This window comes from Mesoplodon mirus, assembly GCF_964341445.2.
Source record: "Mesoplodon mirus genome assembly, chromosome: 2".
Lineage (NCBI taxonomy): Eukaryota > Metazoa > Chordata > Mammalia > Artiodactyla > Ziphiidae > Mesoplodon > Mesoplodon mirus.
The window spans coordinates 88,249,158-88,273,742 of NC_138977.1; the positions used below are offsets into that span (position 1 = coordinate 88,249,158).

General features: G+C 37.6%; 1 protein-coding gene across 1 annotated transcript; it reads right to left on the minus strand.

Moving 5' to 3' along the window:
- Positions 1–9,254: 9,254 nt before the first annotated feature.
- Positions 9,255–21,982, minus strand: COMMD8 (COMM domain containing 8). The gene is made up of 5 exons (XM_082611044.1): positions 21,869–21,982; positions 17,459–17,614; positions 12,763–12,915; positions 11,238–11,393; positions 9,255–10,172 (listed from the first exon to the last, which is right to left on the minus strand). Exons 1-5 carry the CDS (start codon positions 21,932–21,934, stop codon positions 10,152–10,154), a joined length of 552 nt encoding a protein of 183 aa, XP_082467170.1. The 5' UTR covers positions 21,935–21,982; the 3' UTR covers positions 9,255–10,151.
- Between the last annotated feature and the right edge of the window lie 2,603 nt (positions 21,983–24,585).

Here is a 24,585-nt window from a genome sequence, read left to right on the forward strand (position 1 = left end):
GAGCTTATGTCTGCAAACTCTAAGTGGATTTTTTTAAATGCAGCTAGAGTTACAACTGAACCCAGGTTCGGGTCTGTGCCAAGTGGTCACTGAGGTTTTTTCCATTGTTTATGACTACACAAACTGAATCCTAACACCACCATTCTAGAGTCTGCTAGTCTAGCAGACTTGGACTTTCCATGCTAATTGCTACTGCTTTTCCTCTATGGAAGAAGGAACTGTTTTATTTAAAGTTTCATTTTTCCCTCGTTTACCCAAGTTTGCCTTGTTAAAAGCCTTTGGATCTAGATTCTACTGGGCGTTTACTCTTGAAGCTGGGACTACACTGCATAATTGGAACACTCCGATGTGAATTCTAAGAGAATCCTCCCAGAGAGTATGGCACATCAAATTTCATTTCTGCCAAGAAGTAAATAGAAGGTTTAGAACTATCTAAGGGGGATGGGCAGTTCTTGACATTCACCAACTGTCCCTCAAGACTGCATAAAATGGATGTACAGAGAAATACCTTTTCTGCCCCTCTCCTTTCAGCTGCTAACTTCCCTGTTCTCCTGTTATATATATTATTTACTTATTTGCATAAAAGATATCATTTGCAAGCCTTACCTCAGAATGGCAACCAGCCACCCCAGTTTTACTAGATAACATACTTTTCTACTTGATATTTCCCCAAATATATTGAATTGCAGTGTATCTTTTTCTTCTTTTAAGCGAATCAATTTCATGTTAATCTGTTTCCTACATCTTTTTGAAATACTCACTGGATAAAGCTTGAACTATTTTCTATCTTGCAACAATGCCACTGAGACATCTTGGGGGAAGCCCCTTGATTATTCTAACTCACTGCAGTGTTGTGGAAAACAGAATCATATACACAAGTGATATTTCATATTCAGAACATCCACTACTCCTCTAAGTATGGAATACTCCTGATTAGATATGCATATATTCATTGACTGTGTTGCTCAACTCCTTATTTTAGAGAGGACCAATAACCCTCTTGTTAAAAACTACCATGTGGCATTATTACAAAGTCAAGGTTGCATGAGGGTTTTGGAAATTACAAATGATATAAATGTTTACAAGGACCAAACATCTTTTTTGACATCTTTAAATAAGTTTTTTATTTTTGAACGCTAGGCAGCATTTTGTGCCATTGTGATGGGAACCTAATGGCTAATGTGAAATAATGTCGTGTCATTTAAAAGGTTAATGGAAGTGTAAAGAGGAAACTTTAATACTGCATAAGTACAAATAAAACTGTCTTTGAGAGAAACTCATCTGGGTTAGGGTGGCTTGCTTGAAAAATTCTCTTGGCTGTCCATCATCTCTGAATAACTATTTCACTCCTCTGTCTTTACCCAAGGAGACTCAACTTGAGGCAAAGATCTTTATACGGTGATTCGGGAGGTTTGGGAAAGCAGGACTCATTAGGCTAAAGATTGGGAAAATTACTATCCTGCCAGCAATGGAACACCTCTTTGGCTACCACCTCACCTAAAACCTGATTGAATCCAAAAATTAGCTGAACTTTCCAAACCAGTCTCCTGCTATTTTATTTCACACAGCACCCTGTACTACATAACTGGATCTTTCAAAAGCAGGTGCTACACATATACAGAAAGAAATTCATACCTTCTATTGCCTCTCAAAATCCGTTATGCTAAATTCACCAAATATGTTAGAAGATGTTAAGTGTTTTGTTCCTTGTGTTTTTTAATCTCCACTAATCATTTTGCTGAATTGTCTATTACCCTCCTACTAAATGTGAACTAGCTAATTCATATCCTGAATGGTATTACACAGCTCTTGTAAATAAAATAACCCCTTTTACCCTCTTTATTTTTCAGCAGGCAGAACTCCTTTAATTACAGAGGTACATAAATTACAATATATTAATGTTCTTTTGCTCTTTTGACATAAGCATTTGCTTTCCTACATAAGCAGATAATACTTTTGTATACCTACCAGACCACTAAAAAGCTCAAGGGCAGGGCCTCCCTGGTGGCGCAGTGGTTGAGAGTCCGCCTGCCAATGCAGGGGACACGGGTTCGTGCCCCGGTCCGGGAGGATCCCACATGCCGCGGAGCGGCTGGGCCCGTGAGCCATGGCCGCTGAGCCTGCACATTCGGAGCCTGTGCTCCGCAACGGGAGAGGCCACAACAGTGAGAGGCCCGCGTACAGCAAAAAAAAAAAAAAAAAAAGCTCAAGGGCAAGAATGAGTATTTCCAGAAACCTACAGAAATTTTAATGAAATGAGACAGGTTTAACCAATGACAAGAAAGAAAAGGTAGACTCCTTACTTTTGTAATCCAACTTTCTATTTTGTATCAGTATATACTGTATTTTCTGATTGAAACTGCTGTTCTAATGAAACGTGCTTTTCTGTAGTTGCTTTTTACATTTGAAATCAAAATTTCATACAGTATGCTTGACTTGTACCCTTTCTGTTAGGAATTTGATTAAATATCCTAACGTTTCATTAATTCCTTTTTACATGCTTAAAGTATTTGACGTTAGGCCTTTGCTATCTCAAAAATGATCTGTGGACAAAATCCATGAAGCCTGGAGACTGTGATTTATACACATGAAAGAAGAAATAGATTTCCTGTTTAGCAGTGAATCAGTGACTAAGAAGCTGTTCAGTGTCTTCTGATTACTGACCCTTTTACCCATCATGGCCTTTTTTCTACTCATCATTCATTGAGTAATCATGTATTCTTGTAAAATGCAAAATCAACTTACATGCAATCAGGTATGGACACAAGAAATGCTTGTGCTCTCGATTTCAGGACTCACAGCCTCATACCTTAGCACTCACGGGACTGTAGTTTACTCATTATTTTGTTAATAGTGTGGCTTTGCTATAAAATAAGTTGCTGTTTGCTTTGGTACTACAAGATTTTAAATGTTGCAGCAAATGAAAGAAAGAAAACACATTTGAAGGCTGGTGTCAAAAACCATCAGCTGTACTTACAAAAGCCGTTGTGCAGCTTCTGAAATGAAGTTTATTGCTGTAAATATGTACAATTTATGTTAGCCTGTTTATTCCTAAAACACAAATAAAACTTTTTTTATTAAAAATGCCTACATATAAAAAGCTTACTTTGTACTATGTTTAAAACCATGCAAGATTTCAGGCATATCTTTTTATAATCCTTAAAAATGTTTAGAATTCTGAATCTTTCATTTGGGAGCTTTTATTATAAAATTTAATACAAAACAAAATCCCTTTATTTGGAAGAAATTCTTTGCAGTATTATCCAACAATTGGGAGAAAAATGCCAGCACTCTTCCAGGAGCTTATTTCTGTACCACTTTGATTTTTTTTTTTTATATTCTTTAAGATAACATGCCTTACAAACATTTGAACATATGGAGTGTTTATATATTAGGGAATAAAAAAAGAAGAAATGACGTTTCCTTGTATTCAAAAATGATGCCTAAAACGGACTTTAATAGCATCCATTTGTGAGGTGCATTATGTCATATTTCTTTTACAAATCTCCACTGTAAATATGAATAGTAGAGTTGGCCTATTTGTCAGTCTTTCCTAATTTGAAGACTTCCAAACTCTGAACTCATTCTCTCCCTTCACAAATAATATGTTGACAATAAAATAATGAACAGACAAAAGGTGTGAAGCTCATTTATCCATTAATTGGTGATTAGTAGAATAGCTTTTCAATAAGAGTCTAAATTCTGGCCTAGAGATGGCTTTAACATTCATCCAGCAATATAACTGGGAATCTGCACTTTATCATCACAGCCTTGGTCTACAGAGCTACCAGGGGTTTAGACACCCTACACTTGGCTACTCTTTCCAGAAGACTATGTTATACAATGGGAGAAAGAAATGGCCATCCAGTTTTATTTAAATTAGAAAGTAACAAACATATATATAGCATTTTTAGGATTTGCTATAGGGATTATAAATAAGAAGAAGCTAGCATAAGGTAGGTGTTTGTGTATCTGTGTTGTCACTAGTACCAGCCAAGAATATGGAGAAATTGGAACCCCTGTGCACTTTTGGTGGGAATGTAAAATGATGTCATGCCTATGGAAAACAGTATGGAGATTTCTCAAAAAATTAAAAATAGAACTACCATGTGATTCAGCAATCCCACTTCAAGGCATTTATCATAAATAATTGGAAACAGGCTCTCGAAGAGATATTTGCACTCCTGTGCTCACTGAAGCATTAGTCACAATAACCAAGAGGTGAAAACAACTTAAATGTCCATTGACAGATTAATGGATTTTAAAAAAAATGTAATATATACATGTAATGGAATATTACTTAGCCTTTAAAAAAAAAGGAAATCCTGAGGAATTATGGTAAGCATATGGAATATGGTAGCTATAGAAGGACAAAGGCTGCGTGATTCCACTTATGAAGTATCGAAAGTAGTCAAATTCTTGAAGCAGAAAGCAGAATGGGGATTGCCAGGGACTGGAGGAGGGGGAAATAGGGAGTTGCTGTTCATGGATAGAGTTTCAATGCTGCACAACAATGTATATACATTGTTAACAATACTGTTAACAATACTGTACTGCAGACAAACATTTAAGAGAGTAGATTTCATGTTATGTTTTTTGCCACAATTGAAAAAAAAGAAAGAAATGCAAAGTGGTATAGCCACTTAGAAAAAGTTTGACAGTTTCTTACAACATTAAACATAGTTGTGCAAAACTGGGGCTTCCCTGGTGGCACAGTGGTTGAGAATCCACCTGCCAATGCAGGGGACACAGGTTCGAGCCCTGGTCTGGGAAGATCCCACATGCCGCGGAGCAGCTAAGCCCATGCACCACAACTACTGAGCCTGTGCTCTAGCCTGTGAGCCACAACTACTGAGCCCACATGCCACAACTACTGGAGCCCATGCACCTAGAGCCTGTGCTCTGCAGCAAGAGAAGACTCCGCAGTGAGAAGTCCGCACACCACAACAAAGAGTAGCCCCCACTCTCCACAACCAGAGAAAGTCCACGTGAAGCAACGAACACCCAACACAGCCAAAAATAAATAAACAAATTTATTTAAAAAAAAACACAGTTGTGCGAAACGATCCAACAATCACATTCCTAGGTATTATTCAGTTAGTTTCAAAACTTATGTCCACATAAAAGCTTGCCTGTGCATGGTTACAACAGCTTTATTCATAATTGCCCCCAAAATGAAAAGAACCAATTTCCTTCAACAAGTGAATATAAACGGTGGTACACCTATACAATGAAATACTACTCAGAGAGAAAACAGAAAAGAGTTATTAAGGCAAAAAGACCTGGAAGAAAAGCATACTGATAAGTGAAAGCAGCCAGTCTGAAAAGACTACACACTACATGATCCCAATTACATGACATTCCGGAAAAGGCAAAACTATAATGACATTAAGAAAAATCACTAGTTGTCTGGGGTTCTGAGGAAGATGGAGAGGGATGATTAAGTAAAGCATAGGGGATTTTTAGGGTGTTGAACTATTCTGTGGAGTCCGTACATGTGTTAGTTCACAACCCCGGGAGTTTCCCAAGTGTAATCGGAAACCAGCCCCCACCCATGCAGGGCAAGGATCTCTTGCCCTGTGAGAGGTGAACCACTCCATATTAGTAGGTAGTGGTTTTAACAAGCAAGGCAACTTCCAAGACTTGCCTTGGGCGGCCACCAAGACAAGTAGATCTCTACCTCAACCCACCCAAGTCTTAAAAGTTTACATAGAAGCCTTAACTGGATTCAGTCACATATACAGTCCAGAGAGTCTCAATACCACATTATCACCTCTGGGCAGGAACCTTGGGGCAGCTTGTGGGAGTGGAAAAAACAAGTGGAATGCACATTCCAAGGACAGGGGAGGGGGCAAGGAGCCTCCTGTTGCCAGGGTCCAGCTCACGGGTTAACAGCTGGTGACATCCTCTCGATGACCTCCCCCAACAATATGACATTAGGCATTTGTCAAAACTCAGAACTGTTCAACAAAAAGAATACACCTTAATGTATGCAAATTTAAACTTAAGAAGTTGGGGGATCCCAGCAAGGAAGATAGATTACGGCAAAAAATCTCACTGTATTACGAACGTATAAAACAACCTCATGAAGGGAGTGGGGAGAAGAGGTACCGACCCAAGTAACTTGGACATGAGTGGAGTCTGTGAGACTAAAGGCAAAAGGAATAAATCCTTCCTGGGAAAAAAAAAAGAAAATTTCCCCCTCCCACACAGGGGTACAGATTAACAATCTTGACTGCTATATATATATTCTGGAATGAACAGTGAATGGGGGGATTCAGGTTTCTCACTGTTGGAATGTGAATTCACAGATAAGGGAGGGTAGCAGGCTAGAAGGATCCCTGTGTAATGAAGCAGAGTTGGAGACATCAGGAGGAACTCATGTGCAGCTTAATATACAGATGATTATATAAAGAAGTATTTATAGATATGTGTATATACACAGGTTAGTTTACATGCATGGATTTCCTGGTTCGGTCAGCTGAAGAGGGCCCAAAAAAACAACAATGAGCATACCCAGCTTGGTTTCTAATACCATCTTCAATAAACTGAACCAGGGCTTCTTGGAGAAATGGTTGATTCTAGGACTGGGAAGGAAACTGACAAGATGAGCGTGGAGCATCTTGTATTGCCAGAAAGTTAAGGAGATAATATAAAATAAATAAATAAAATTCACCTCAGGGGTATGCCAAAAGGACAAAGGAGCCAAGTGAAGAGCTCCAAATGGCCAAAGCTGAAACAATTTAAGTAATAAAATAAGTAATATTGGATTATAACCCAAAGTATAAAATAAATATCCATGAGTCCATATTACATAAATGATTAAATTAATAAATAGAAGAGACAAATCTATGTGGAAGAATTCCAAAGGATTTATGTAAATATTCGGACCTCAAGGAGGGGGAGCCTAATTCCTTAAGTCTGGGTTGTACATAGTGGCTTCCTTCCAAAGAGGACAGTATGGAAGGAGAAATAAAGAATAACTTTACAGTGAAGAAACTTGACAAACACTACCTCCGCCAGGTGATCAAGGTCAATGTCAAGTCATAAATACTGTTAAGAGTCTGTACCCTTAAAATGATGTGATGTAAATGGCACTTTACCTCTGTGATCTTCCTGCCCAAAACCCACAAGCCCAGTGTACACAGGAGAAAATTATTAAATTCCAATAGAGGGGCATCCTACAAAATATCTCACCCATATTCCTCAAACTATCAAGGTCATCAAAAACAAGTATGGGAAATTATCACAGCAAGAGAAGCCTAAGGAGACATGACAAATATGAAATGGAATCCTGGAAGAGAAAAAGGACATTAGGTAAAAACTTAGGAAATCTAAATAAACTATGGAATTTAGTTAATAATAATATATTGATATTAGTTCATCAATTATAACAAATGGACCATACTAATATGTTAATAACAGTGGAAACTGGATGTGGGGTATATGAGATCTCTTTGTACTATCTGCTTGATTTTTCTGTATATCCAAAACTGTTCTAAAAAAGTAAACTATTTACAAAAAAAAAGAAAAAGAAAAAAAAGATAAGCCACAGATTAGGAGAGAATATTTAAATACTTTCAAGGCATATATGTGATAAAGACTTGTATCCAGGCTATATAAAGAATTCCCAAAACTCGGAAGTAAGAAAACAATCCAATTTAAAAATGGGAAACTGATCTGGACACTTCACCAAAGAAGATATACAGACAGCAAATAAGCACATGAAAAAATACTCAACATCACTAGGGAAATGAATATTATTAAAACAACAATGAGATACCACAACACACCTAAGAACAGCTGAAATTAGAAAGACTGACCATACCAAGTGTTAGCAAGGTGGTGGAGGTGGAACTCTCATAGACTGCGGTATGGAATGTAAAAAGTAAAAATCACTTTGGGGCTTCCCTGGTGGTGCAGTGGTTGGGAGTCCGCCTGCTGATGCAGGGGACATGGGTTCGTGCCCCAGTCCGGGAGGATCCCACATGCCGCGGGGCGGCTGGGACCGTGAGCCATGGCCGCTGAGCCTGCGCGTCCGGAGCCTGTGCTCCCCAACGGGAGAGGCCACAACAATGAGAGGCCCACGTATCGAAAAAAAAAAAAAATCACTTTGGAATACAGTTTGGCAGTTTCTTGAAAAGATAAACATACAGCTACCACATGATCCAGCCATTTCACTCCTAAGTATTTACTTCCAAAAGAAAGCATATGTCCATACAAAGACACATACAAGAATGTTCATAGCATTCTGTGTATTGTAACAGCCAAAAACTGTTAACAACCAAAACATCCATTAACAGGTGAACAGATAAACAAATGATGGTGGAATTCTACAACAGAATACTTCTCAACAATAAAAAGGAATGAACCACTGATATATGCAGTATCATAGATGAACTTAAAATAATACTGAAAGAAGCCAGATCACACAAAAAAAGAACATACTGTATGATTCCATTTATATTAAACTCTGGAAAATGGGAACTCATCTATAATGGCAGGACGCAGATCAGTGGTTGTCTGGGGGGAAAGGGCACACAAGTAAGGATTACAAAGGAGTAAGATGACACTTTCAGGAGTGACTGGTTGTTCACCACCTTGAGGTGACGCTTTCATGGGTGTGTAGACATCAAAACTGATCAGACTGCCCACTTTAAATATGTACGGTTTATATCAGTCAGATTTCAATAAAGCTTTTACATATGGTACTGTAGTAATAATGTAGTGAGAGAAGGACTAAGTAGAGTAAGGTTTTTCCCTTCTCAAAGGAAGGACTTTGTGGAGGGTTGAAATTCTGAAGGACCCTTTATCAGTAAGTGCTCACCTACAAACTGTTACTGGTCCACAACGACATAAGGAATTTGCACAAGAAGGTAAAACAACTACCTCCCAAAGCATGCTGGTTAGTTCAGCTGATTTTTTTTTTTTCCTGGCCAAACTTTCTCGTGAAGAAAGAAGTATATTGATGAACATTCTGGCACAAGCTCCACATCTAATCACCAAGCTGTAACAAACAGTTCATAGAGTGGCATTAGCCTACAGACACGTTTTGGGTAGCACCATCTAGACTGCACTCACTTTTATTAATCTCACTAAGCCTACCCTCATCTGTATGATGAGAATAAGAGGGAATACTCTGGACACCTCGAATAATAATCTGATGCTCTAATGAGTTATAAATCTTGCAAAAATCAGGTACCAGTGATGTGTTATTGAGTTATGTAGAAATTCATCTGAAATAAAGCAATATATAAAAATAAAATATTTTTTATTTGCTCAAAATGCTTGTTTTTAAAGGTAACTGAAATTAAAAATGGTCTGTTTTCCAATGAAGTTGTTAACATCCAAAACTCCATTAAGCGTTTGTAACAAATTAAGAGTTTACAACAAATGTGGTCTACATACAGTCTTAGCTGACATTTTGATAGTAATGTATACTCTATACATGACATGTATTCTTATCAGAGCATACTCTCCTGATCAGACACAGAAATACAGAAGTTACAGTGTTATTTTCATTTTTATCTATGTTTTAATATGAGATTTTAGTTTCTAGAATTCAAAACTCAAAATCGTTCACACAGATTTAGTGTTTTTTCATGTCTGGAGCACTTCTCTAAGAAATTTTACATTTTATAAACTTTCCTTTGAAATACGAGAAAAACATGGAATCTCCTGAGTTACAGATGTAGCTTATACATTCTTTAAAAGTTATTTTTTTAAAATATCACAAATTAACCATATATATCCATAATAAACATCCTTGCTATTCACATAGTTCTTTAAGCAATATTCAAGTATATTTGTGCTTGTAAGTTTACATTACTTTACAGTCTTTTAGCTTTCAATAAAACTGTGTATCTATAAAGGTTTCTCAAATATTTAATAAATGAAGCAAAACAGTCATTATGAAAATATAAACTGCTATTATAGCATTTTCATCTTTCATGTTTTTATGCATTTCTTGTCAACCATATAATTTCCTGTTCTTTAGGTAAGTTGATAAATTGTTGTCTATGTAATCTCAACACTGCTGCTTTCTCAGCAGGCCATAAGAGTATATCGCAGGTTTTCTAACACATGGTATTCACTCTGCTGTATCAGTTGTAGCAGTGGAATCCGATAATATTGGTATTCATCATTTCCAGTTATTTCAACTGCAGGACCACCTTAAAACACAAAGGGAGGGAAGGGCGGGAATCAGGTTATCCCAGAATGATGCCAGTATCTGTTGAATGAGATGCTTTGAAATCTCTCAAGAAGCGGGTGGAGAACTGACAAGTACAATGCACAGAAAGCACAGGTCTGCCAGGATCCATGCTTCAGACTCATCTAACATTTACACCAGGCCCTGCCACACACCCCTCCAGACTTGTAGCCTCATCCAAAGGCAAGCCAGGCTACCAGTTTGTTACTGGGCATGTGGACCAGTCATCAAGGCACCATGATGGCCGAGTGACTGCAGAGTATGGAGGGAAGACGAAGTATACCAGAGTTTCAAAAAGATCGAGCCAAGAAGATGGGTTAGTGGCAAGAGAGGTTGGTAAGAATAACTGACTTTAATCCTTGAGACACGATCACTAGAGACGACGCTCAGCAACAAGGAAAGGAACATAAGCAACGTAGGGAATTATTTTTATGTCTTCCTCACAGCAGCAGTTTCTACTGTCTAAATATTATTTTTCACATTAGTTAAACACTCGGAATTGTTACTGTTATTTAGCCGTTCCTTTGTAAATGTAAAGCTTTTGGTCCTTCATTAGCTCTATTTTGTCTCAAGCTGATTTTTGTCATAATAACTACAAACCATATTTTGTCTCTGGTACTTAAAGCGATTTTCTACCATTTGTCCAGTTAAATAAGACAATCTTTTCTTCAAGATCATTAACTATTTTTAATCATTAAATGTCTTCAGAATCAACTAATTTCACAACTCCAAGTTAAAAAAATTTTTTTTTACCATTAATGAGCACTGGAGCAAAACAAATCTAGCTGTTATTCTTTAAAAAAATAACTACTTGATAAATTATGTTCTATTAATGTAAATTAAATTTATAATTAATGTAATATCTAGAACTAGAGAAGAACATATCAAAGTATCTTCTGTGCTTGACATAAAATATCAGGAACAAAAGAAATATTAAACATAAATGATTAGTTTTTCTTATATTGCTCTAATGGTATCAATCAGAAATTAAATATTTTGAACCATACAGAAAAATTAAAACACATACCTTATTAGCTGCTTCCAAGGAACTTATTAGATTCTGCAGCTCTTCTTTACTCATTTCAACAGAATACGGCTTGACTTCACCATTTTCTTTCACATCTAGATGAAGGTTTAAAAGTGGCATTTGTAGTGTAGCAATCTTGTCACTAGAAAGTGCAAGCTGTTTAAAATGAGAAAAATACTAATTAGTAAGTAGTATTAAAAAGGAATATATTAAATACGCATCAGAGCTTACAAACAACACGTTAAAGAAAAAAGAGTACTCCTGTTTGCTATGAAGTACAGGGAAACGTGAAAGGAATAAAAGAAATTAAACCCATGCCAAAGCAGCATATATCTGAAGAATAGAAAAAGAGAGAAAGTAGTTTAGGGAAAAAAGACAACCAGTTAGGATTTTATGGTAGCAGTTAGGATTTTATGGTAGGAGTAGAAATCTAGAGCAGCATTATGGCTGGGAAGTACTGAATGGGTCCAATGCATCAAGAAACAGAGAATTTTAAAGAAGTGTAATGATAACAAGAGGATGAAAGTCCGTGTACAAAGATAAAACTAAAAACACTGTAAGTCTCAGAAATTAAGATGCTTAAATAATGAGCAGCTAACTCTCTATTAAATTATTGAAAAATGTTATCAAGATACTATCTTTGATCAGAGCCACTCAACAAAAACACTTGACACTTTTACCTCTTCTAGTTTCCATCTAGAGGAAATGGAAGAACCAACCGTTTACGATACTAAAGCTTTCTGAAACAAGCATCATAGCTTCACCGGCAGATGGCAAAAAGAAACTCAGTTTTCCTGGAATCTGAGCCAGTAACCCCACAATAACTGAATTTTGGAGTGCTACCACTTGCAAAAGTTTACTTGGGCAATAGTAAAGGACTCCCTCCCTGACAACCAACCTCAAAGGATCTCCCTTGTGGTACATACACTACAGGACCAAACAAACCTTCACGTAGTTCCTCCATTCTCTCTCCAAAATACAGGACCCATAATATCTGAGAAAGCATCACCTTCAGGTTGTCTGCCTCATCAATAATTTTCCTCAATATTTCCAACAAGTGGTTTCTCAGCCTATGCTTGAGTTCCAGCTACGAGAAGGAGTGTGCTAACTCAAAAAGAGGTTAAAATAATTTTCAGATACTCATAGTGGTTAAATTATTATTTCTTAGGTTGAATTGAAACCTGCCTTATTACAAATCATATACTTTAGCCTTTGTCCTATTCGCCAGAGCCACAGAGCACATATCTATTCCCTCATCTACATGACTTTTAGTCCTTTAATGACTTAAAGCTTTACTTAATTAAATTTATTATACTTGTAATTTATTATACATGGTTTAGATATCTGCAGTGCACTTACTGATGCCCAAGTTAACACAAAAGATGTAATTTTAATTATCTTTGATACATTTTTAGGAAAATGTATTCTCAAAAATACAGAAATTTTAGATATATAAAATTACAAAAAAATAAATCTACTCAAAAAATGAAATAAAAAGCATAAATACTCATAAATATATTCTCACCTTTAACTGCCAATCAAAATCCTGTAGCTGTGAAGAGGAAATATCAACTATTTCTTCCAACAGAGCCTGCTTGATTTCATCCTTCCTACTTTTTAAGCATTTCATGATAGCTTCTTGATGAGATGAATTCAGCTGATCCAACTGCTGAGATATCTATGAAAATAAAAATAGATGGTTAGAAAATAAGTGAAAGGGCCTTTCTGTTTATTTTTTTTAATTAATTTTTATTGGAGTATGGCTGCTTTACAATGTGGTGCTAGCCTCCACTGCACAAAATGAATCAGCCATACACATAGAGATATCCCCTCCCTTCTGGACTTCCCTCCCATTTAGGTTACCACAGTGCATTAGGCAGAATTCCCTGTGCTATACAGTATGTTCCCATCATCTGTCTATTTTATACATAGTATTGATAATGTATATGTGTCAATCCCAGTCTCCTAATTCCTCCCACACCACCCCTTTCCCCCTTGGTATCCATACATTTGTTCTCTATGTCTCTGTCATTATTTCTGCTTTGCAAATAAGACCACCTATACCACTTTTCTAGATTCCATATATATGCGTTATTATACGATATTCACTTTTCTCTTTCTGACTTACTTCACTCTGTATGACACTCTCTAGGTTCATCCACGTCTCTACAGATGACCTAATTTCACTCCTTTTTATGGCTGAGTAATATTCCACTGTATACATGTACCACATCTTCTTTATCCATTCCTCTTTTGATGGACATTTAGGTTGCTTCCATGTCCTGGCTATTATAAATAGTTCTGCTATGAACACTGGGGTGCATGTGTTTTTTTGAATTATGGTTTTCTCTGGGTATATGCCCAGTAGTGGGATTGTTTGGTCATATGGTAGTTCTAGTTTTAGTTTGTTTAAGGAACCTCCATACTGTTTTCCATAGCAGCTGTATCAATTTACATTCCTACCAACAGTGTATGAGGGTTCCCTTTTCTCCACACCCTCTCCACCATTTATTGTTTGTAGATTTTTTGATGATGGCCATTCTGACCGGTGTGAGGTGATACCTCATGGTAGTTTTGATTTGCATTTCTCTAATAATTAGTGATGCTGAGCATCTTTAGGGCCTTTCTGTTTAAAATGTAAACAACAGTCACACTCTCCTTTCACATATCCTTTAAAATAGTAGTATCAATAAATGAAAAAAAAACTTCTATAACCATGAAACAATAAGATGAGGATGCATAACCAATAAACAAGAGGTTTTAACCAATTTTTGCAAAACAGAAAGTAAAAAGGGCTGACCAATGAAGCAGAGTAAGAGTGAATACACTTGGAAACCACTAAAGCTGGTATACCTATATTAATGTATCAGAAAACATAGACTTTAAGAAATAGAGGATAGCAAAAGGGTTGTTCAACAGAAATACATAACAATCATAAATGTGTGTGCACCTAATAACACCGCTTCAAAATATATAAAGCACCAAAACTTGGCAGAAAAAGAGAAATGGGTAAATCAACTTTCATAATTAGAGATGTTAACAAACCTCTCAGTAACTGATAGAAAGAGACAAAAATATCAGTAAAAATATAGCATTGAAAAACATTTTCTGCTTAACCTAACTCCACATAGAACACTACACCCTAGGATTGCAGAATACATATTATCTTCAAATGTATATGGGACATCCCCGAAAATGAACCATATGCTGAGCCATGTCGCAAATCACAACAGATTTCAAAGGATTGGAACCATACTATTTATACTTTTGAGCCACTGTGTAATTAAATCATAACTGAAAAAAATTCCAAACATCTGAAAATTAAGCAACATGGTAACACAGTACTAAGTGACAAAAGAAATAAATCTTGCATAAACACTTTCAAAGAAAAAAAAAAAAAACAACTTCCTAATTCATTCCGTGAGACCAGAATAAAACTTTATATTCTGACAAAAACATTATAGGAAAAAAAAATGGGCCAATATCACTCAAATATAGATGAAAAAATCCTAAACAAAATATTGGCAAATCAAACCAAAAGATACATTAAAAAAAGATAATACATCATGACCAAGTTGAGTTTATTTTGGCAATGTAAGGTTAGTTTAACATTCAAAAATCAACGCAAGACATCACATTAACAAAATAAAGGTGAAAATAATAAATAAATTCAGGAAAAAAGCATTTGATAAAATTCAATACCTATTAATGATAAAAATTCTCAGCAAAGTAAGAATTGTAGGAAACTTCTTTAATCTAATCACGGATACCCATAAAATCATACAGGTAACACACTAAATTGTGAAACAGTGAACACATACATTCTCTGTAAGGTCAGGAACAAGGCACTGCTTTTTTTTCCCCCCAAAACTGTCCTGAAGGTATTAGCCAATGCAATAGAGGAGAAAAAAAGAAATAAAAGGTATTAAAATTGAAAAAGAAAATGATTGCATACAAAAAAAATCCAAAAAAATTTATAAAGCATTATATATAGTAAATAAATTTAGAAAGACTGTTGGACAAAGTATATAAAAATCAAGTTTCCACATACTAGCAATACGCAATTGGAGAGCAAAATTAAAGAACATCAGAAACATCAGTTACTTAGAAATAAATCCAACAAAATATTTGCAAGACCTCTACACTGAAAACTACAAAATATTAGAGCAAAACTGAAGTTAATCTAAATAAATGGAAGATTATACCATATTCATAGATCAGAAGGCTCAGTACTGTTAAGATGTCACTTCTCTCCAAAAGTCTAGAGATTCAGTGCAATCCCATGCTATGCACTTAATGTCCCCTAAAAATTCATGTTAAAACTCTGACCTTCAAGGTGATATCGAGAAATGGGGCCTTTGAGAGGTAATCAGGTTTAGATGAGGTCATAAACGTGGGACCCTCATGATAGGATTAGTGCCCTTATAAGAAGCACCAGAGAGTTTGCTCTCTGTCTCCACCCCTACCCCCACAGCCATGTGAGGACACAGTGAGAATGCAATCATCTGCAGCAAGGAAAAAAGCCCTCACCAGGGGCCAGGATCAGCCGTACCTTGATTCTGGACTCCCTAGACTCTAGAACTGCAAGAAATTAATTCCTGTTATTTAAGCTACTCACTCCAAGGTATTTTGTTGTGGCAGCCCAAGCTAATACTCCCCATCAAAATTCCAGCAGGTTTTTTGGTTAAAACTGACAAGCTGATTTTAAAATGCACCTGAAAATACAAAGGATCTAGAGTAACCAAAGCAATCTTGAAGAAACACAAGGTTGAAGCTCTTCTACTACCAGATATCAAAACTTAATGTAATATAGCTTTAATTCTACAATAATTAAGACATTGCAGTATGGGCAAACATAGACAAACAGACTAATGGAGTAGAAAAAGAGTCCAGATAGAGAACCATACATATATGGTCACCTGATTTCCGAGAAAGGCTGCACAGCAATTCCATGGGGCAAGGATGGTCATTTCAATAAATGGTACTAGGTCAAGTGGATATCATATGGAAAAATTTGAATCTGACCCCTACTCCATACACAAATATTAATTCAAAATGCATCAGTGACATAAATGTAAAAGCTAAAACAATCAAGCTTCTACAAGAAAGCATACAAAAACATCTTCATGGCTCTGGCACAAATATTTCTTAAACACAGCATTAATATCACTAACCATCAAAAGAAGTACGGATAAATTGGACTTGATTAAAATTCAGAACTTCTATTCACCAAAAGATACTATTAAGAGACTGAAAAGGCAAGTAACATAAAAGATATTTAAAATACATACATCCAAGAACTCATATTCAGAATATCATCGAAACCAAAATGACAAACATACATAACTACATTTTTTTTTCCAAGTGGGCAACCTACACAAACATGCCCAAATGACTTTTGACAAAGGTACAAAAGCAATTCAATGGAAGGATACCCCATGACCCTGAAATCTCACTTCAAGATGTGTATCCTAGAAAAGCTGGCCCTTGTGTGTGCAAAAAGACACATACAAAATGTTTGTAGCAGCACTATTCATAATAATGAAAGAGGCAATGACCCAACTGTTCATCAGTAGGGGGATAGAAAAATAAGTCCTACTAATTCCTATCATCAAATACTACAAGGGGTTAAAATACATAAACCAGATCTACATTTATGAATATTGGTAAATCTAAAACGCAATGTTGCAGAAAAATTACAAGTGGATACAAACATTACCATTTACAAGTTACACATTTAAACAGCTCAAATAATTGTATATATTGCTTAAAGATGCAAATATTCACACAATATAGAACACAAAACACGCACACAACTTCACAAGTGGTAATCTCTAGGGGGAGGGTGATATTTATGTGTATCTGTAATGCCTTGTTTCTAAAACACACACAAACCTGAAATACATAAAATAAAATTTTAACAACTGTTTAATTGTGGTAATGGGAATATAGGTGTCAGTAATATAACTTTCAATTTTCTTCTATATGACTTAAATGTTTCACAATTTTAAAATATACAAACAACCAAAAACAAAACTACAAAAATCCAGAACTTCCACAGATTTTCCACTTACATTTATGAGGTTTTTATTGTTATCTATTATACACTTAATAATGATGGCCCTTGTTTTATATAGTGCCCTGAAGACCAGCTTAATAAAAAAAATGTGAACACAAATTTATTATTTATCATAAGGTATATACATTTGGAATGAAGTTACCTCTTCATCAGATAAATTTTTACCAACTACAGCTTTGAAAAAGTTGGTAATGTCTTCTAGAACATGCATCCATTCTGTTGAATCCCAAACACTGTGATAATCCTGGTAGAGAGGATAAGTTCGGCCACAAATGCCATCAATTATTTTGTGAAGAAGCTAGAGAGAAGAAAAAAGAGAAAATGTAATTATAAGTAAAATTATAAAACAGATTTATCTTCCTTATAGCACATAAATGGTGTTGCGAGAAGTTCATGTTACCTTCAGGAGCAGTTGAGGTTGAAAAGCAGCTATCCTTAACATTATTTTATTAATTAAAAGTTAGAGGGCTTCCCTGGTGGCGCAGTGGTTGGCAGTCCGCCTGCCGATGCAGGGGACACGGGTTCGTGCCCCGGTCCGGGAAGATCCCACATGCCACGGAGCGGCTGGGCCCGTGAGCCATGGCCGCTGAGCCTGCGCGTCCGGAGCCTGTGCTCCGCAACGGGAGAGGCCACAACAGTGAGAGGCCCGTGTACGGCAAAAAAAAAAAGTTAGAGCTTCACTCACACACAAAAAAACAGACTTTCTGTAATTGTCCACCTTCAGAAGCTAAAATAATTTTATAGATACACTGTTGTTTCTCCAACGTTCCTGAAAGGAAGATGGTGAGTGTAAAAGTTTCTCCTTGGGATTCCTTAGACATTGGATTTATACCAATAACCAAAAAACAAGGTATGACTCTTAGATCAAAGTCTTTTTAACTGTAGATCTACACACCTCTTCTCTCCGTTTTCCACAACAACCACACTTATTTCTTTTGGTCCAAAAAGAGCCCTCGGTGTCTTTCTTCCTTTTTTACATTCCTTTCTCTCTACCCTACCTTAATGCCAGCAATGGAAACCCTAACACATATATAACTAAACATAGTAATTAAGACTGGATTTTGGAACAAAATTGGCTAGTCTGTATCCTATTTCCACTACATACTAGTTTTGCCAAGTTATTTAAACATTCTGTGCCTGTTTCCTCATGTGTAAAATGAGGATATCATCTATCCCTATAACGTTGTTGTATGGATTGAAGAATACATGCAGATCACTTGGCACACTCCTGGCATTAAATACTGCTTTTGCCATTGTTATCCTTCGTCGTCTTATTATCATCATCACTATTACTACTACTCCTACCACTGGTACTATGTTCCATGACTTTAACATATATTAACTGAGTACCTACTATACCAGCACTATTCTAGGCAAATGATAAATGTGGTTTTCCTTCTCAAGGGGTATCTGTGTCTTGTAAGAAGCGTACTTGAACCCAAACAACTTGGAAATGCATTGAAGCAGCAAGGCTTCCAACTCTTTTCTCCTGGATCATATTCCAGTCCATTTTAAGCAGTAACTCCTCTATAACACCACACATATTGGAACAGAGATGAGCAACTGGTGACCCTACCTCCAAATAATGGCTAAAGCACTATGTGAACAGAAAGTTTATTTATCATAAATTAACCAACATTTTCAACTTGAAATTCATTCAAAATTCTCTACCTATATTTCACCTTATCCCAAACTGTCCCCCATGCTAAAACAAAACTCAGAACTCAAACTGAAAAATAAGAGTGCTATCCTTTTGGAATATATTTTTTTAATTAATTCACAAATATGTAATGAGCACTTCATTCCAGTTATTAAACAAGTTAATGTAAATACAAAGAAAAATAACTATAACAGCTACCATTTATAAAGCCCCAATTATGTACCAAACACTGTGCTGGTCTTCACTGTAACCCTGTGAAGTGAGCCTTGCTATTATCCCCATTTTACAAATGAGGAAACAGAGGATAAATAAGATAAGGTCCTACATATCAGAGCCTCAGTCCATTAGAGAAAACTAATACATCAGTAAATAAATGTAACTTAGGATGATAGGAGTTATAGTACAAGTTTACAGAAGGTACAAAACAGCACAGAGGAAGGAGGGGAAAGTATGTCTTAAAAGGATGAGCAGTTGGCCAAACAGGAGAAGGGCATTTCTAGTCACAAGCAGCTGCATATGCAGATAAAAGTGTAAAACCACATGGTGCAATTTGGGAGATGACAGCATACAAAGCTGGAGAGGTGGTGGAGGCCAAATCACAAAGGGCCTTGTCAACAGTGCAAAAGAGCCGAAACTTTAATGTGTCTTCTGTAGGGAAGCAACCTATTCACATATCTGCATTATGGTTCTATAAATCTGCCAACAGGTCGGGAGATATAAGGAGGGAAAAGGGAAAGAGGTGAGTCCAAAGGCTCCCATCTTCCATTTACCAGCAAGAGATTGGGGGGGAGGGGGTGTTGAGGACACTCAAATGGGAGGCAGCAAGGAGGTAAAGAAGATGTGAAAAGGAGGACCAAGGATGATACTCAGAATTTCAGGTTGAATGACTCGGAAAGTGGCGGTGTCACAAACCAAAAATGAGGCTATAGCTACAGAAGGAGTAAGTCAGGGAGAAAGACGAGGAGCTCAGCCAAGGATATACTGAATTTGAGATACCTGTGGGTGTATCTAAGCAGCAGCCTGACACTCAGGGAAGAGATTTTTGGATCCAGAGATTCAGGAGTCATCTACATACCTGGCAGTAAAGGTTATGGGCCTTATCTTTGTAGTACGCAGGTAGAATGAAGACAGGAGCAGGAAGCTAATACAAGAGTCAAAGTCAACAGATCTGAGCATCTGTTTCCACTTTGCCACTTATTACTCCTGCTCACCTGTCTAGACTTAGTCTCCCTGCTCTGCTTCCCACTCTGAACTCCAGCCTCTAAAACTAGAGCAGGTCCTGACATTTCCCTGGGGCTGGCTTTCTTCTTCTACCTTTGTACCTCCTATTCCCTGGCCTGAAACTCTCTCTCTCCCCTCTGCCCAGTTATTACAATAGTTTGACAACTTTGGGTAAGTCACCCAAACCCTCTACTGACATTTTAGTTTCCTCATTTGTAAAATCAGAGAAAAGAGTTAAGAAGGTTTTTCTTGATCCTGGTAGGATAAGTAAGTTTATTCCCCTCTATCTCCCCACACTATCCCCGTTGTAAATGGAACAGAGACGGAAGGAAGGCGGAGATTTGGGACTTATAAAAGCTACATATCATGGACACTGAAAGCCAGGCCACCATAGCCTGGGATCCAGATGTCAGGCCCAATGATAAAGCAGAGCTTAGTAAACATTAATTGATTCCTTGCTTCAGCAAACACTAATTAAGAAATCACCTTGGGCCAGACATAACTCTCAAGAACTGGGGATATAAACAAAGTATCTACCCTGAAGGAGTTCCGAATGAAAGAGACCAGTGGCAAGAGGACCAGTTAAGCAGTTGTATTCAAGGAAGACTTAATCAGGCCTCACTTGCTGGGGGACAGAAAAAGTGGGAGTAAACATGTTAACATATTAATTACAATACAAAGTGTTAGCATTCTGAAGTCAGAGGGCAAAGGACCACAGTTCCTAGAGCTCATACTGAAATTCAATTTTGCATATATACTGCCTTTTTTTTTTTTTTTTTTAGCTGTTGGCAAATTTCCTTAGGGTCATGAGACCTGGGGCACTAAGGGTTTTTTAACTTGAAAGTTCAAGGGAGAAAAAACACTTCTCAGTCAGATTTTCCTCTTACAGCAACCACTGGGATTTCTTCCTTTCACACAGGTCACAGTCAAAATTTCGTTATATGTACTTACCGTGTCTCCACATTTCTCTCACCTTTCAAACTAAAAATCTGCTGCTGCCAAAAACAATACTTTAAACTGCCAGCGCCTTTGGTATTAAGGCTTAACACAAGAGCATGGTACACAGAGACTCCTGCTCACCTGTCTAGACTAGTCTCCCTGCTCTGCTTCCCACTCTGAACTCCAGCCCCTAAAACTAGATCAGGTCCTGAAATTTCCCTGGGGCTGGCTTTACTTCTTCTACCTTTGTACCTGCTATTCCTCTGGCCTGAAACTCTCTCTCTCCCCTCTGCCCAGTCTGTTTCCTACTCCTCTTTCAGGACCCAAGCTAAAAATCTAGGCAGCTGCTCTGGAAAACCTTCCCTTGCCCCTTCAAATCTGGGTTGCTACCTCTCCCACAAACTCCCTACTGGGTAACTCAGTTTGGTTTCCTTGTTAGATAACAAGGTCCACCAGGGTACAGGCTGCCTCGGGCGCGGCCCGGCGGGCGTCTGCGTGCAAAACGCCCTGAGAGGCCGCTGGAGGCCGGGTCGCAGAGGTGGCGACCCAAGCCTCGGCCTCCTCAACTCTCCAGGGGACGCAGGGGGCGGGCCATCCGAAATCACACCCCTTCCTCCTCCTTCCTCTGGGAAACGGGCGCGAGCCCCGCAAAGGCGTCCAGGTGGGAACTGCCCCGCACGCCAGGCCGTCCTGGAGCCCGGCCCCGCGCAGCCGCCCCGGCGCCCTCCTTACCTGCAGGCCCAGCTCGGCAGGAAGCTTCTGCAGCCGCCACAAGGGAACCTCTTCTTCCGGCTCCATCCCGCCGCGTACCGGGGCTGGGTCACATGACCACTCCTGGCGTCTCCTTTGAGGCCGCGGCTCGCTCACGTGACTCTACCCAGCTGGTCGGGGTGGGCGGGGCGGGCCTGGAGCCTCTGGAGCCCTTGTGCGCTTGCGCAGAGGTGGAGGCCTCGTTTTCCCTAGCAGTGAGGAAAATACTTTCTGCCCGTTGCGACATTGAAACGTTGGTTACACACCCTTATGGTATTACATGGAAGGCATATTCGCGAATCTCTCAAAGCAGTTGGCAACTTTGTTCAGAGTTTTATTAAACTTTCTCTGTACACTTAAGAGTTATGGTTATCTTTCATTTCGGGGATTACAGGTGACTTTGATTTCCCTTTTAGTTTTTCTAAATTTTCTATTCAAAGTTTTAGTTTTAAATGATTTTATTTAAAATGCTAGATTATGATTCCATCTAGTCCCTTTAATTTTGGCTTGAAAATTAGCCAAATCTTACCTGAACTCATCCCCTTCTTTCAACATCTTGCTAAATGCAAGCAATAACAACTGACATACGCTGATAATAATCTGTCTTCCAATCCCATCGCCTAGAACTACAGTCTCAGCTGGCGCAGATTCTGCCTTCCAAATTGTCAAAGGCAGTGCATAACATGAATCCCAGCTTTCTGGCCTGCTGCCATACACTAAATCAACTACATATTTTAGGTTATGTTACAGTACCTCCCACTCATACCAATTTCTGCATTGGTCAGAGTAGGTTGACTAACAAAACAACACCAAAATTTTAGTAGCTTAACATAATATGTATTTATTTTTTCATTATATGTATGTCAGTTTAATACAAGTATAGGTGGTTAGGTGGCTCTTTTATTCTCCAAGACCTCAGAGTTCTGTCTGTTCAGTCACTGGGGAAAGAGCATATGAAAGATCATAAAAGAGATTTTTATGTGCCAAATCTAGAAATGGGGAACATCATTTCTACCCGTTTCCATCAGCCAGAACCCAGTTTGATGGTAGCAACTAACTGTAAGGGAATCTGGAAAATACAGTTTAGCTGTGTGCCCAAGAAGGAAAAGAAACAGTTTGGTAAACACACAGTTTATGTCTGCCACAATCATGCTGTTCAAAAGACAACTGAGAATTTCTAATACGAGGTATATCAACACTGTTAACAATCATTCTCTTTCACATTTTCATGTGGAACAATCATGCTTGATAGCTTATTGTTAAAGTAAAATATTAAACCAGGCTCCGACTAACATCTTGTACCTGCCTCAAATTAGTATTGATTCAGGTTCATATTAAGAGGAGGGGCTGAGAGGTTAATAATTCAATCAACCCCTTTTTGTGTTATTGCCACAATCAGGTTAGATTAAAATCTGTGATTCTAGAAGTTATATCTGAGAGAAATCAAGAGGGTGAAACTGGCTGGTTGGCTGCTTAGGTAAAACTCTGGGCTATACTAATTTAGAATTATTACAAGAAAAGGTCCAGTCTTCAGTTTTTTATGTCCCCAGACTCTATTTTGTCATTTCATTGAAGATATTGACTCACCCTAACTGAACTCTCTTACCAGAATATTACACAATAGGAATTGCTTCTCCTTAGTGTATTCTCTCTTGAAGAAAAAGCTGTTTCTTTGAGTCTCCTTTTCGTTAAATGCCATACCCTTATAATTGCTTCTTATACACTCTTGACCAAGATTTAGGAAATATTCTGTTCTTGAGGGTTACTCCGGGAATTTCTATCCCCCATCTTTGTGGGTCAAGTCTTACTAGTAAGTTTTCAAACGATAACTTTCTTTTGTCCCTAAATTCTGGGCTCCCTATTTTCACCCACGAAGTGACATTAGCTTCAGTAATTACAATTTCTGACAAATGTTTGAGAAATCCAGAAAAGCTATTAACTCATTATTCGGAGTTGAAGGCATCCGTTAAGAAAAGAAGTTGTCTGTAGTTTTCCACATCTGTTTCTCAGTTCAAACCTGCTTTTCAGGTTAACCTACAACTTGAAGTTTACTAATTTGTTCACCTTAATTAGATACGTTGCAATATAGATGTGCTTAGTGATTTGCTTTGCAATCTATGTAAAATTATTCCTTTTCATAAATTGCTGAGAGCAAAGAGTCTTCAAGTTTAAATGAGTTTAATTACTATCCTATAACCATACAGGAAATGTTGAAATGTTACATTGGCATTGGTTCTGTTAAATTGAAACAAGTTATGGATAGTTAATTTGTAAAGACTTGGAAGATACTGAGTTTTATTTTGTCTGTATAAACTCAGATTTGGCTGCCTAGGAAATATCTTTTTTTTTTAACAATTTATTTTTATTTGTTTATATATTTATTTGGTTGTGCTGGGTTTTAGTTGTGGCATGAGAACTCTTAGTTGTGGCATGCAAGTGGGATCTAGATCCCTGACCAGGGATCAAACCTGGCCTCCCTGTATAGGGAGCTCAGAGTCTTTACCACTAGCCACCAGGGAAGTCCCTAGGCAACGTTTCTTATAAGTCAACTGGATAAATGTCTTTTCATTCTGGTGAATGAACTTAATAAATGGAAGGCCTTTTTCTTTTAGACCATTATAGATAATTAAGAAATGCTTTTAACACTTCCTTATAACATATTTTCTTTATCAAAAAAAAACCTTGTAGGTAAAGCCATC